Source organism: Dipodomys spectabilis, unplaced genomic scaffold (genome assembly GCF_019054845.1).
Source record: "Dipodomys spectabilis isolate Male_0828 unplaced genomic scaffold, ASM1905484v1 ptg000002l, whole genome shotgun sequence".
In the NCBI taxonomy this organism is placed as follows: domain Eukaryota; kingdom Metazoa; phylum Chordata; class Mammalia; order Rodentia; family Heteromyidae; genus Dipodomys; species Dipodomys spectabilis.
Window position 1 is genome coordinate 33,763,266 of NW_024870679.1, and position 15,490 is coordinate 33,778,755.

Consider the following 15,490-nt stretch of genomic DNA (forward strand, 5'->3'; position numbering starts at 1 on the left):
TTGATTACCCAACTTCCAGCAACCACTCAACCTCTTTAAATGACAGATATCAAATATGGTCTAAACTTTCTGCCTGTTTTTCATTATATGTAAAGAGAAAGGATACTTCAGAAATGGAAAAGACTGTATCCAGATATAATGGGAAATGTCTATAATCACTGCTCTCAGGGAGATGAGACAGGAAGATGGCAAATTAGTAGCTAGCTTGGGCTAGTTCTAGGCTAGTACATAGTAAAAACCTGACTCAAATGGATAAGATCTGTTCAATTCTCATTTATAAACCATACACGTTAAGTGTAGTATCTAATGTCTCTGAGAGGCTGCTGTTTCAGCAAAGATATGGGGACTCTATTGTAACAAATGGCTGTAAAGACACAATTTTATTTTTTTTTTTTGTTGGTCGTGGGGCTTTAACTCTGGGCTTGGCCCTATCCCTCAGCTCTTCAGCTCAAGGCTAGCTCTCTACAGCTTGAGCCACAGCGCCTCTTCCGGTTTTCTAGTGGTTTATTGGAGATAAGATTCTCAGACTTTCCTGCCTGAGCTGGCTTTGAACTGTGATCCTCAGATCTTAGCGTCCTCAGTAGCTAGGATTACAGGTGTGAGCCAACGGCGCCCAGTGACTCAATTGTTATTAAAGCGGGGCACGAGCAGCTCAGACCTGTAATTCTACTACTAGTGCTTGAGCAGAATGTATGATGTGCTTATATAGCTTTGACTACTATTAAATCCATAAAAAATATGCCCATAAAACTCATCAGTACTGTCTTACTGAATTTAACAAACTTTTATTTCCATGTCTTATTTTCAGCCATATCTGACGCAATTTTAACAATCTCTGGTAGAAAAACATTTCTATAGGAAGAGATTTGTAATGAGTACCTTTCGGCAGACTCTATAAAGTGGAAAATAATTCCTGGGAGTGAAGATTTCTAGCCGAGAGTCAAGTGGTGAAAGGATATATAAGGTGAAGCTGAAACTGGCAAAAAGAACTGACAACCATTGATGGGCTCAAACTAGAACTAGAGTACAATTAAGCTAACCTAAATAAAAAAGGAGCAAGTAAAATGAGATTTGAGGGTTGAAATAGTTGGTAAACATTTTAAAAACTGATAGTTTTCAAACTGCGGAATCCAGGGCACTTCAAAACTCCTGATTTCACTGGTCTGTAAGATCAAAGTTATTACTATGCATGCAGACATTCTATGGAGAAGCAATGGAGAGTGGAGGTGGTACTCTCTATATCCTCTCCACAAATCAAGGTAGAGGTAAATGAACTGTTCTAGTAGTTGTTAGATTAATCACTGGCATTTCTATATGCATTTGTGACAAAAGAAAAAAAATGAATGTCATATTCAGTAAGCATCTTCAGGCAGTGAAAATTTTTATTGAGTATTAAAAACTATTCTTGAGTACTAATTTGCATGGAAAACATAAATCATTTGATACTTATTAATAAAATGGCTATCTAGAAAGACACCTGTATGACTGACCACCTGCAGTTTCATAAGACTTCTTATGCCTAGGGGGAGGACCCATTCAAAGCTTAAGAGAAACAGATTTTTAATTTAAAAGAAAGTTCTACAATGTAATTTACATTTCAGAAACTAGTTAAGTTTTAACATTTACCAACAAGTACTACTAAGTCACAAGACTATGAAAGTACCATTCTCTTTTCTAACTATTCACACCTAAGATTTAGTAAAATACCAGTTTTTCTAAATATATTTACCAATTACACTGCCAATTATTATATGCATAATTATCTTCTAGTAAGCCAAGCATTAGAAATATGAAAGTCATTCTCCATCAGTTGTACTTTAGAGCTATGCAAACATGGAGTTAACTGAGTTTTATTAAAAATTTAATCAACAGACAACTATAACCTACATGAACAAGAGTGAACAGGTTATTTTTTCTTTGTGCATGGGGGGCTTAAACTCGGGGCCTGAGCACTGTTCCTGAGCTTTTTTTTTTTTTTTTTGCTCAAGGCCAGTACTCTACCACTTGAGCCCCAGGTCTACTTCCAGCTTTTTGATGGTTAATTGGCACTAAGAGTCTCCATCTTTTAAGCACAGGCTGGCTTTGAACCATGGTTCTCAGATCTCAGCCTCCTGAGTAGCTCCAGGATTACAGGCATGAGCCAGCATCACTGGGTTTATTTTAACTATTAAAAAAATAGAATATATTAATAGAACAAGGGTGTTTTATTGTGATACTTCTATAGTTGTATACAGTGTACTTTGAACAAACCAATCCCGTTATACTTAGTCCATCCTTTTTCAAAGTACTTGGTAAGTCTCAGGTTACTTCCATACACATACATAACGTATTCACAAAACCATACATATATTCATGAAGGTGAGTCATATATGGAGACCAGAGAAAAATCATACCTAGAAAGTATCAAGTTCAGTTTTCTCCATAGCACTCTCTTAATATAGTGCTCAGCTCCTTAGTAGTTTTCCCTACCACCAATGGGTTGTTTTTTGGTATTACAGTATGAAATGTCTATTCTACATCTTTTCCCCTATATATATGTCAACACTTACCCCATACCCTGCTACCAGCAATTGTTAATCAAACACACTTTAACCAGGAACTAAGGAGGAAGGACCATTTAAGATACAACACAACAGCAATAACCTTTGTGTAATCTACAAATCTAACCTGTGTCTAGAAGATGAGGGAGTTCGCCTCCTCCGAGAACGTGATCTTGATCTTGAATGCCTTCTTTTTTCTTCTTTTTTATCTTGATTTAATAGAAAAGAAATACTTAGAAATCCACTTAGTAGGGAGATTGCATAGGAGTTATTTATAGAATTTCCCTTAATATTCAGCTTTTCTAATAAAACTTTAAATGTGTAAAGCTTTAATTTTCATGTTTCTATATTAATAGCACATTCTTTTTTTTTTTTTGGTCCGGTTGTGGGCCTGAACTCTGGGCCTGGGTGCTGTCCCTCAGCTCTTCAGCTCAAGGCTAGCGCTCTACCGCCTGAACCACAGTGCCACTTCCGGCTTTTTTCTTTTAGCTTATGTGGTGCTGAGGAATCGAACCCAGGGCCTCAGACATGCAAGGCAAGTGCTCTACCACTGAGCCACCTTCCCAGCCCTAATAGCACATTCTTAAACACATTAAATGTAAGTATTTTGTGTAAGTTCACAATAAATACAAATATGAAGATTTATTATTGGTCTAGCAGAATGTTATAATGCATGCTTGTCTGTACATGTCTGGGGTTCAAAGGAGAAACTTCATCTTCTCTCTACCACTTACTTCTATGATCTTTGTGAAAATAAATACTCAGGGATAAATTGCATCCCAATTAATAAACAGATTCAGGTTCAGGATCTGGCTGTCTAATCAAGAAAATCTTGATTTATTTATGCAGTTACAGAATTAGATTTTAGTAAGCCTGCCTTCTTCCTGTTGGCCAGTTAATCCTCTTACTGGTATTTTTGTGTAGGAAACACATCTATAACAGAATTGTGTTATTTCTTAGTTTTAACATAAAATCTATGCGATTCCTTGAAATTAAGACTTACAAGAGAAAATAAACCACTTTTCATACTTGTATGATCATCAAGTAAGGATGAGCAGCTCTTTCACAATTTATAGTGAATAGGATTAAACTTACTGAGAATGTCACTATTAATAAAAGATCTACAAAAATTTAAAGTAGTTTGTAAAATATTTTTGGCCAAGCATAGTGGTGCACATGTATAATCTGAGCATATAGGAAGCTTTGGGCTATCATATATTTGAGGCCATTCTATGCAATTAGTGAGACTTTGTCTCAAAGAAAACAACCAACAGAAGTCCTATCAGTCATGGAAGTAGTCATAGTATGTCCCAGAGTTAGTCCCACAGATCTAGTGCATCTCTAATACTCTTCAACTAATTATTTTGCATTCTATTGATTAAATGATATATTTAAAGCACTTGGTATCAATTTATCAATTATACTGACAATCTAGAGCAGTGTTAAGAGCAGTTCTTTGGCAGATACAAAGACCTGGATTTGTTCTCTAGCACCTACCATGCAAAAAAAGAAAAGCAAATCACTTCTACAAAACAAAACAAAGGGATTAAATAAGCCTAGGTGTACTGACATTTTAGATTGGCTCAATCATTGTGGGTGACTGTCCTACTCACAGCATGTATAGCAATATTCAGCCCTATCTACTCATTTGGTAACTGGTACCAGTGTGACAACCAGAAATGTCTTCCACGTATCTCTAGAAATGTCTCAGTGGCACTTCATTACAGGATATTTTATGACAGCTTAGAAAATGGAAAAAAATGACTAGAGCATTATTCACACACTTTAACTTATTCTTCACCATCATTTTTGCCAACAATCATAATTTACCTGGCTCTATAGCAGCAGATATCAGGGACTGGGCTTCTCGTACTCTTTTCATGGCTTCCTCTATTTCTTTACTAGAGGTATCTGATTTCAGACTTGGTGAAACAAGACCAGCAGCTACATGATTCAACCTAAAACAGAATCAACAACTGAGAATGGAAAGATTTTTAATATTAAGCCTGTACTTCAAGTAAAATAATCCTTGAAAAGGGGGAAGATTCTTTAACTTTAGTAAACAATATATAGTATAGCACATAGAACTGTTTTGAATATTTACAATGGGCATCTCCATTTTAATGATTCTGGAATAAGAAATTCAACATCCATCAGTGTTCCATAAACACACATTTTGAGAAATGCTAGTATAAAAGAATGTGCTGATGGCAAAAATAAACTTTAAATGATTTAAAAACTTTCTATGACATCTTAAGTTTGTTGGGGAAAGCGTTACCTTTTAGTTTGCAGATGGGGAGAAACTGAGGCAGTGGCCAATGGCCGACCAAAGTTACACATGAAATCCTGACTGGCAAGGCTAAAGATGCCCCTTAAGGGTTTACACATGTAAGAAAAAATTATAGACACCAAATTTAGTACAATAGTTATTTGTGGGGAGAGTGGGAAATGTTATCAGGAATGGATACGCAGAGAGTTTTAATGATACTGGTGATATTTTATAAGCTTGGGGGTAGGTACATGCTTGTTTCCTTAACTGTAAGGTAAATTTTAAAGAAAAGCCCCCACTAACCAAAGTCAAATGAGTGCCCTCTCACCCCCAATGTTTCTCATTTTTTCTACCAACGTAAGGAAAAATAGTATACAATTCAAATTTAGTTTACCAAAAAAGTATCAATTAAAAAATTCATTATATGAGATTTGCTACAAGAAAAATTTCAATTACTGCATGAAAGCATGTATCAAAGCACCTTTAAACACACTGGCTATTAACTACACATAACATGCACTTCTTTGTATGGAGATGATTTCCCTCTCAGCTTTGTTTCTCTCTCATTATCTTTAAGGCTCAGACTCTGATCTTAAAAACTTATGAAGACCATAATGGGACTCATTGCCTTTGTGGATTTCCAGCTGTTTTTATTTTTTCTGAGCAAATATGTAAGAGATGCCATCAAAATAAGTAACTTTTTTCTTTTTTGCAGAGCTGAGAGCCTTGCACTTGCTAGGCAAGTGCTCCTACACTAAGTTAAATCCCCAAGCCTAGTAAATTTCTTGCTATTGAACTCTTTCTGTGACAGAGGGGAAGACTAATAGGAATACCTTGTAAATATGCATGGAAATGTCACAATGAAATCATCCCTCCTCCCCAGTATAACTTAATAAAAACTATCACCCTAAAAAAAAAAAAACTCCCAATAAAAAACAAAATTAACTCTTCTTCTTTGTTGGGTGTGGTGGTGTGATAATCCCAATAGTGGAAAATAGAGGCAGAAGAATTGCAAATCTGAGGCCACCCTGAGTTTCTTAGTAAAAGGATCTCAACAACAAAGCAAAACAAAGTAACTTTCTTCAGACTTTGACACAAAGGAACAGCAAGGAGCCAGAAAAAAAAATACTTACTTGGGATCAACAGTACTCATAAGCTTCAGCAACTGATCTGCAGCAAGAGACTGCCAAAAACCAAAAACATAAGCAATGACATTGTGTAAGACAATAAATGATCCTTAGTCTTTTCAGTATATTGTAATGTACTGGAAAAAATCTTCTGGGACCATCCTTTAAAAAGATGGTCTGTGAAGAAGTTTGATCAATAGAATTAAATAAATCTATGTGTATTCTTTCAGTACTCACATTGAATATCAAAGAGAAACCAAGTGGCTACGGTATATATAGCAAGTACCCTTACCAAAGCTATTTATTTGAAGCTTGAGACTAAACAGTCTAGATTTTGTAGAATTACCTCTTTAACACTTTCTGATAAAAAGAAATATAGAAAACAAAACCATTTATTAGCTAATCTATTTCAAGCTATCTACAAAGCAAGGACTTTAGAAAAGGTTAAGCCAAATTTCAACATAACTCTGAAACCATCAAACTAAAAAGACAGAAAAATTATGAATGCATATTCTCATTTTTTCATGACTCTATGATGTGATGTGTTCATTCCATGGCATTTTATTTTCTATTTTTTCCTTTTCTTCTTTTATGGTGCTAATCCTGGGGCTTGAACTCAGGGGCTAGGTGCTGTCTCAGCTCTTTTTGCTCAGGGCTAGTGTTCTACCGCTTGAACCACAGTTGCACTTCCAGCAATTTTGGTGATTAATTGGAGGTAATAAGAATCTCATTAAATTCCCTGTCCAGGCTGGCTTCAAACCACCACCCTCAGATTACAGCCTCTCCAATAGCTAGAATTACAGGTGTGAGACCCTGGTGTCCAGCATTATTTTTCTACCTTGAATTATATGAAAAAAATTTTAGAAAAATGATGTAGTGGCCAAATAAGTCTCTTTTTAATGAGCTAGCCTTAGTAGTTTTTTTTTTTTTCAATACAGAAATTAAAGTCTAGGGATGGGTGCTGGTGATGCACACCTATAGTCCTACATACTCAGGAGGCTGAGATCTGAGGATTGGTTTGAAGCCAGCCAGGCAGGAAAGTCCAATAAACCACTCAGAAAAGTCTGGAAGTGTTGCTCAAGTAGTAGAGGGCTAGGGGCTAGTATTGAGGTTGAGAAGCTCAGGGATATTGCCCAGGCTCTGAGTTAAAGCCCCAGGACGGAACAAAGAAAAGAAAACAAAAACAAAAAAAGAAAGAAAGAAAGAAAGAAAGAAAGAAAGAAAGAAAGAAAGAAAGAAAGAAAGAAAGAAAGAAAGAAAGAAAGAAATTAAGGCCTTCTCTTGGTATACAAACTAAAAGAAAGCATCTTTTCTATAAAAACAGCTCACAAACTGAAGTGTAGGTAAGCTGTACCTGGGAGTTCAAGTTTGCTCCAGGAAGCCCAAGTGCAGCAAGGGCAGGATCAAGAGTAGGAGCTCCTAAAGCAGCCAATGGAACAGCGCCAATCTGCAAACATTAAAGTTGTAATTTATGTCAATTTTATTTTTGCTTTTGTAATAGCAACAGTTGTTTTCTATAAAGGGACAGATAATAGTACAAAATATTCTATATTTATAAAATCTAGATTTTGAAAAGCAAATTGTTTCACTATATCCAGGTGCGCCAACTATATTTACTGCTTCTTAGAGACTCAAACCCACTTTCTTTCTGGCTTTGTACTACCAGTGCTAAGGACCATATAAAGTATTTTGGGAAATGCCATGTGTTAAAGCTTGTGTTTTTATTGACTTTTGTTGTACTTTTAAGTGGCACACTACCTGAACAGCCATCTACTTGAGCAGCTTTACTAGTTCTATGGGCACCTAAACTTCTCTATCTACTCTTTCAGAGATTTAATTCTCCACATATTAAGCAGGAAGCCTAAGTCCCTTGACTTACATATGTTTCTTCTGATTCACAGTAAGTATTGTTTCTCACACAATATTCTGGTATTCATTATATTTCCCGTAAGTAATCCCCTAACAGTTTACTCCTTATGTTAATGCTCATTGTGCATACTAAGGTGCAGTTTGGTGTCCTAATAAAGTGGACTAACCCATTATTTAAGTGACATGTAGAACTCTGTAATTTGAAGTCTTTCTCTAGAAGAAGTATGCTTTTTAGCTTTAGTTTCAATTAGTATTAAACTAATGTCTGGCAACCAAGTACTTTTATCCAGTTGGAATACAACCAAATAGGCACCTACCTGTGTAAGTGGGTTAGGTGTAGGCAGGAGTCCACCACCAGGCAGAAGACCTGCCACTGCATTAGCTGGTGCCAACAGAGACAAAGCCTTAGTCTCATCAGGAATAACTCCTGCAGAGAAACATCCATGCATGAGAACACACTCTCTTGTAAGACAGAAAACACACAAAAACACCCAGAAAATGTCTCCCTGATACACCACCTGAGTTTGCTGAAAGTACTTTATGTTCGCTAAAATATAAAGCTTGATCTCTATGATTATTTATTATTAATTTTATGTCAGAATGAAAACTTCAATGTGTGAAAATTTGTTTCCTTTTTCTCTACATATGGTTAAGTTTCTAGAATAAAAAAAAATAGCACAATACACACTACTTGTTTGTTAACACTGCCAAGATTTCATCACCTGTACTCGATTTTTAAGTCATGAACCAAACGTAAGCAAGCACAGTCGGTTCTCCAGGGGTGTGCTCTCAACTTTCAAAAGCTGTTTTATGAACAACGACTCGTGTCGGCTGCTTCACTATAAAGCACACAGAAAAATCAAGATACACAAGACAAAAAAAGTTTGATTTAGGGGTTAATAATATGGTACAGTTACTATGATTTTCTTTACACCTACCATACAAATTTTGTAAAATTTAAGAAAAGAAATGTAAAGGAAATATTCTGTTGGAATCAAGCGTAGGGCTTTTGCTGATTCATGAATACGAATGTTTCTGAAGGTCTCTGAATACACACTGGATGTGTGTGTGTGTGTGGGGGGAAGTGAGTGAGAAAGAGAGAACAGGTAAAATAACATGGCACATTCCTTACCTGTAAAATGCTTTATGTCCCCACATGTGCCATGCTAACCCATACCAAAAAATGCTGCTATACAGTGTCAGTTCAAAAGCTAACTTAGCCAAACTCCGTAAGCCAAAAATGACATATATGTCTGTTTTTAAAGCCTAATCTGTGTATTCAGATAAAATCTAAGGGTCCTAAGACAATTTATGTAGACAATTTAAATTCTATCCAACAGCAAAAGCCCTATACAGATGGATTAATCTGTTAATGTGCCCAAGCCCCCGAAATGAGAGTTCAATAATACAATTAAACTACATATTTGCAAATACCAGTAGTATTTCTGTAATACATATTAAGAAACTGCATCTCATCATAAAACATACAATATGTACAGGGCACTTAAGAGAAACTGGATAAGCTGCAGAAGAAAACTGTTGGGTGGTATTTTCAGCAGGGCCTGGTATATAGTTCAGGCTGAACCAGGGAAAAGAACTGTAAAACACAACAACAAAAAAGAAAAACCACTGTTAAATAAAGGTAATGGTTCCTTCCACCTATACTGAGAAGTGCCGATAATATAAACAAATGTATACTACACAGCACTGTTATCTTGCTTGTGTCAGAGCTGTCATCAATTTAGATACCAAGAGTTATGGAGGGGAGGGGGAGAAGATCATTTAGATATAGGGCATTAATGCATCAATATTAACAAACCTACGAAGATTAAGGGATAATTTTGCATGCAAAATTATGTCTCAAGAGGATATATTATCAACATCTTACTCAAATTAGTGCATTTGCAACATTTCTGGCAAACTAAAATCCTCTTGAATTTACTGTAAAACACCTGATAGAAGATCTGCATCCATTTAAAAAAAAGTCATGCATCTGATCCTCTGATTTAAAAAAGACTATTTAAAAATAAAACTACAATTTAAAAATAGCAATGAGGCCCCTCACCAGTTAATTTTCATGCGTCAAGAGTATTTTTTTTACTGCTGCTTTGATAGAACCATGAAATACTGCATGAATGTGTAGAAATGAAAGAAAAAAGAAACAGACAAAAGAAACAAACATTAACCAAGGAACCTAGATACCCCCCAAATCCATTACTATTAAGAGTCCCTTCAAAATCTAGCTATCTCATTCTTACCAATTAAGACTATACCTTACCGTATACTTTGTGTCTATTGTTCTAAAACACTGAGCAACCAACACCCAAGTGTAAGAGCTAAAACTGGAGTGAATGGTGACAAAGGGAGTGAATACATCAATTTACTTGAGGAGGTAACATTAATACAGCATATCATACTACAAATAAATACAACAAATATAAATTTCTAAGCTAAATATTTCTATCAATTCTACATATAATCCCCCAAACTTCACTTTCAAGACTAATCTACAAAAAACGACTGTGGTCTAATATTGCTTATAAAAACCAGTTATGATATACTGTACTATGTCCCAGGCTTGAGAACTATAATACTTAGCCAGTAAAGAATTGATTAAAATTAAAGATTAACTATAACATTTTGTAAATTACATTATATGACCTTTGTTATAAGACCTATCACCTGTATATTTTTCTCATCTTGAATCTGAATTCTGTAAATTTTTTTTTTGGTGGTCAAGTCTTATCACACAGCAGGCAGACTAACATAAAAGAAATTGCTGAACCCAAACATACTAACTCAAAAATCAAAATATCTATAAATCTATGAAATTGGGCTCAAACACTTTATTATGGAAATAGTTGTACTGTTATGATATAGCATGCCTTAACCCACCTCGAATATACTTTTGAAAACCAAAGGTAATTTTTTTGAGTTTAGACATTCCACAACTCTTACAAGGTATGGTGCAAATCTAAACATTTGTATTCAAAGATCGCATCTAAATTCAACAATTAACAAGACTGTTTCCACTGACCAGTTTACTAAAACAAGGGTAAGGCAGGTAAATTCTGGTCAGTATATTAATTTTTAAACTTAAAATCCAGTAAGTTTCTTATCATGTCAATGATTTCTTTGATAAAAATTTATAGTTACCAAAAAGCAAATCAAGTAGCAGTACACTGGGAACAAACTAATTATAAAATATGCCTTAGAAAATTTTACAAAATGGCATAATAGTGCTGTCTCGTCACAGTGGCATTTATAGGTCCAAAAAACCTGCATTTTTTTCTGTCAAATTACTTTAACAGCCTAAAATGTAAAAAGAGAGAAAATGTAGTTAACATATGGTTACACCAGGAAAACACTTGGGGGGCTTGAGTGCTTGCTGGCCTTTAGTTAATGTCTAGAATCCCCTGTAGCTGCAGAGGACCCACTGTTTTTCAGTCATCTGGAAGGGTTTTGCATTTGCCTTCTCCACTACAAAAATCACACACACAAATAACAGAGAGAAGAATTTATTATTTAGAGATATTCTAGAAAATATAACAAGAATGAACAAGAAAATCTGGCATAAATACAAAACACCCAGTGCCCATCTGGCACCTAAGCTACAGGAAATCTTCAATTTCCACCAAAAAAAAAGAAAAAAAAAAGAAAAAGAAAAAGAAAAAAAAAATCCATTGTAACCCTTGGTATACTGGAATACAAAGAGGGATTTCTTTTTTTTTTGCCCCAAGTTACCAATAGGAAGTTAGTACTGAAGAAATAAAAGTAACCTAGTCATTTATTTAAAAGAAAAACATCATCATGCATTTATTTGAAGGTTTCTGTGTTAGGTGTATATGGAGTGAACCATTTACCTTCAAGGACTTTAAAAATAAAACTTAACAATAAATTAAGTAGATCTTAGGGAGTCAAAATTAGGAATAAACTTAAAAATGTTTCAAAGAAAATAAAAGGTAAATATACCTGATTTCTAATTTTTAGAGTTAAAAAATACTGCAAGCAAAGATTTATGGACTGCAGTATAACAAGGGTTTCAAAATGTTAATAACTTAAGATTTTAACATGCTACTAATGCTCATTCTATAACTACACTGAGGTAGATGGTCATCTTATGATGCCCATATAGGTAGTTAAACAAAGCACAAACCTTCTGCATATGGTACGACTATCAAAGCTCTGTCAACGAATACAGTATTTGTCAGATGCTGTGCCACAACTGCTGAGTCTGGATCATGGAATTTAACAAAGCAGACACGAGATGAGACTGGCAAAGGTGAATCACTAAAAAGCAAAAACAGAATAGTGACATGAGAAAAATCTTACCAGCTAGAAAATAAATGTATAATACCTGTATCCTAAAAAAAAGGTATGAACATAGAACTGCATATATACTATTTTAACTTGTTCATTAAATAGTGTATCACCCTAACAACTACTTAAATTTATAATGTACCATGTTTTAAATGTTTTCAACATTCATGGGACAACAAAAATACAGAAAATTTCCAGAATAACATATATATATATATTTGGTCATGTGGAGGTTCTGAGGATCAAACCCAGAGCCAGGCAAATGCTCTACACAATGATCCACACCCCCTCCTATACTACTTATTTACTTAGTGGGTCGTAGGGCTTGAACTCAGGGTTTGGGTGCTGTCCCTGAGCTCTTTTGCTCAAGACTAGCACTTTACTACTTTCAGCCACAGCTCCATTTTTGGGTTTTGAGTGGTTAATTTTGAGATTTTTCACGGGGACTTTTTGGCCTGGGTTGGCTTTGAACCCACAATCCTCAATCTCAGCCTCCTAAGTGCCTGACATGCCATTTACTTTAACAGGTAACAAGTTAGTTTCAGCTTAGAAAGTTTTCATTATAGCTATTTTCTCAGAGTAAAACTGACATTTTAATCTCAAGAATAAAAGAATACGGTGATAAAGCAGCTATATGATGGCCACTTTCCCTGGCCTCTTTAATAAGGCAGTTCTTCTATACATTGAGCTTTTCCACATACAACTATGTTTAAGGGCTCATGGCCAATTTAAACAACTAAGGCTTTCTAGCCACTAGCACTTTCATAGAAAAAGAAATTAAGCACATATGGAGTACTTTAAGTGTTTAAATAATACCCCTCCCTACTATTTCCTTGAGTGAAAAGAGCCATTCCCTTCAGCAAATTGGTTCTTTTAGACAAAAGGAAAATAAGATATGGGATGCAAGATATGGCAGCTAAGATGACTAATACAAGGACTAAGTAGGCTTTTAAAAAAATATAAAAGAGAGATATACTAGTTATTGCAAATAAGGGAAAGCATGGGACCTATGTTTCTTTGGGCCTGGATTACTAGTACAAGTCTGAAACAAGCAGAAACGGTCTGATAAGTCGATGTTAGGTGATATGAACCCCAAGATAAGGATTCAAATGGTTTTTCTTTCTTGTGATTGTTTCTAACATATTTATAAGATGAATTTTTTTTTTTTGGTCAGTCATGGGGCTTGAACTCTGAGCTTGGGTGCTGTCCCTCAGCTCTTCAGCTCAAGGCGAGTGCTCTACCGCTTGAGCCACAGTTTTCTAGTGGTTTATTGGAGATAAGAGTCTCACAGACTTTTCTGCCAGGGCTGGCTTTGAACCGAGATCCTCAGATCTCAGCCTCCTAGTAGCTAGGATTACAGGCTTGAGCCACTGGCGCCCGGCAAGATGATTTTTTTGTTGCTTTGTATGCCCCTCCCCCACGGTACATCCCCTGTTTTCACTGTATTTGATGTTGGTATACTTTGTGGAGGGGAAGGGAAAAAACAAATTGTTTAAATAAATAGGGATACAGGCAGACCCGTTGCAACAATGAGATGTACAAGACGTTATGTCAGAAAAAGGAACTTTACAACTCTTTACCTTGCCCATGTAATTGTAACCCCTCTGTATGGTATTTTCACAATAAAGAAAAGTTAAAAAAATATATAAAAGAGAACCAGGGGTGTCAGTGGCTCATGCCTGTAATCCTAGTTACTCAGGAGGTTGAGATCTGAGGATCCTGGTTCAAAGCCAACCAGGCAGAAAGTCCATGAGACTTTAATCTCCAATTAACCACCAGAAAACAAGAAGTGGCACTGTGGCTCAAATGGTAAGGCGCTAGCCTTGATGTGAAGAGCTGAGGGATAGCGCCTAGGCCCAGAGTTCAAGTCTCATGGCCAACAACAAAAGGGGGCTGAGAATATAGCTTAGTGATAGAGTGCTTGCTAGCATGCAGGAAACCCTGAGTTCAATTCCTCAGTACCAAATAAACAGAAAAATCCAGAAGTGGCACTGTGGCTCAAGGGGTAGAGTACTATCCTTGAGCTGAAGAACTCAGGGACAGTGCCAAGGCCCTGAGTTCAAGCCCCAGAGCTGGTAATAGATAGATAGATATAAAAGATAGCCAGGCATTAGTGGCTCACCCCTGTAATCCTAACTAGGAGGATGAGATCTAAGGATCATGAGTCATTCAGACTCTTATCTCTAATAAACCACTCAGAGTGTAGCCTTGAGAAAAAGAATGCCAGGGATGATGCCCAAGCCCCAAGTCCCAGGACCAGCAATTACCCCCCTCCCAACTACCACAACAAAAAAATCCCCAAACATTAAATAAAAGGCAGAGGTTGCTTCCCAATCACACACCAAAAGTTATTTAAAAAATCAGTGCCCTAATGCGATGGAAACCATTTAATTCCTGGCCATCTGTGTGTTAACAGCTAGGTTTTCTACTTCCTGTCATCTAATTCAGTATTTCTGGTGGGTAAAGCACTTAGCCCATCCTTTTTAAATTCTTCCTGACAAGCCAACTGTATTTTAAGACTCAGTGATAAAAAGGAGATAATCTGATTATACATACATATAATATATATAATAGTGAAATTTTAAACTGTATAAATACCTTTAGTAGTCATACCCATTTGGAACTTACATAAATTTTCCTAAAGGAAAAAAGGGATCCTGCCTACTTCAGGTTCAAAGTGATACACAAGGAACTTAAGTCAGTATGTCATAGTCTTACTGTTAAATGTTTCTGAAAGGATTAAGACATACGTCCATAAATAATGTGAATTAGTACTACTCTAGAATTTAACAATGTTTCACTCAAAAAGAGCAAAAAGAATATTTAACATTTTTATTCAAACATTAAATTTGTTATTTTGTATATCTTTTCTAAAACATACATGTTTTTCTTTCTTAACACACTCAATACTATTATGTTCTAACACTTAATGCCTTAGGAAATAGTAAGATATTTCACAATCTTTAATACTATCATCAGATTAAAAGACAAAAAAGTTCTTAAAACTATATTATTATATATAACTAACATACATACGAAATTTTTTTTTTGGCAGTACTGGGTTTGAGTTCATTAGGCAGGCACTCCATCAATTGTGAGCTAGAGCCATAGTTTTTTTTTTTTAGTCCCTTTTCAAATACGGTCTCATTTTTGTTCAGTCTCTCCTGTAGCTGGGATTACAGGAAAGTACCTGGCAATAAACAGTTCTTCAAGCTGGGAACTGGTGGCTCACAACCTGTAATCCTAGCTACTCAGGAAGCTGAGATCTGAGGACTGGGTCCAAGCCAGTCGAGGCAGGCAAGTCCTAGAGAGTTTTACCTTCAATTAATGAAAACTAGAAGTAGTTCTGTGGCTCAAGTGGTAGA

The 15,490-nt window shown here is 35.8% G+C and overlaps 1 protein-coding gene across 10 annotated transcripts in view; it reads right to left on the bottom strand.

Annotated features, from left to right (window-relative positions):
• The window catches only part of Srsf11 (serine and arginine rich splicing factor 11), a 37,735-nt gene that overhangs the window by 6,760 nt on the left and 15,485 nt on the right, over positions 1-15,490 (bottom strand). For 6 of the 10 annotated variants that reach the window (XM_042675474.1, XM_042675481.1, XM_042675503.1 and 3 more), the window contains 6 exons: positions 11,962-12,095; positions 8,123-8,232; positions 7,291-7,383; positions 5,943-5,992; positions 4,371-4,498; positions 2,668-2,749 (listed from right to left, as the gene is read on the bottom strand). In XM_042675474.1, coding sequence (XP_042531408.1) covers positions 2,668-2,749; positions 4,371-4,498; positions 5,943-5,992; positions 7,291-7,383; positions 8,123-8,232; positions 11,962-12,095 — 597 coding nt within the window. The other 4 variants (XM_042675527.1, XM_042675537.1, XM_042675509.1 and 1 more) reach the window with 4 other exon arrangements.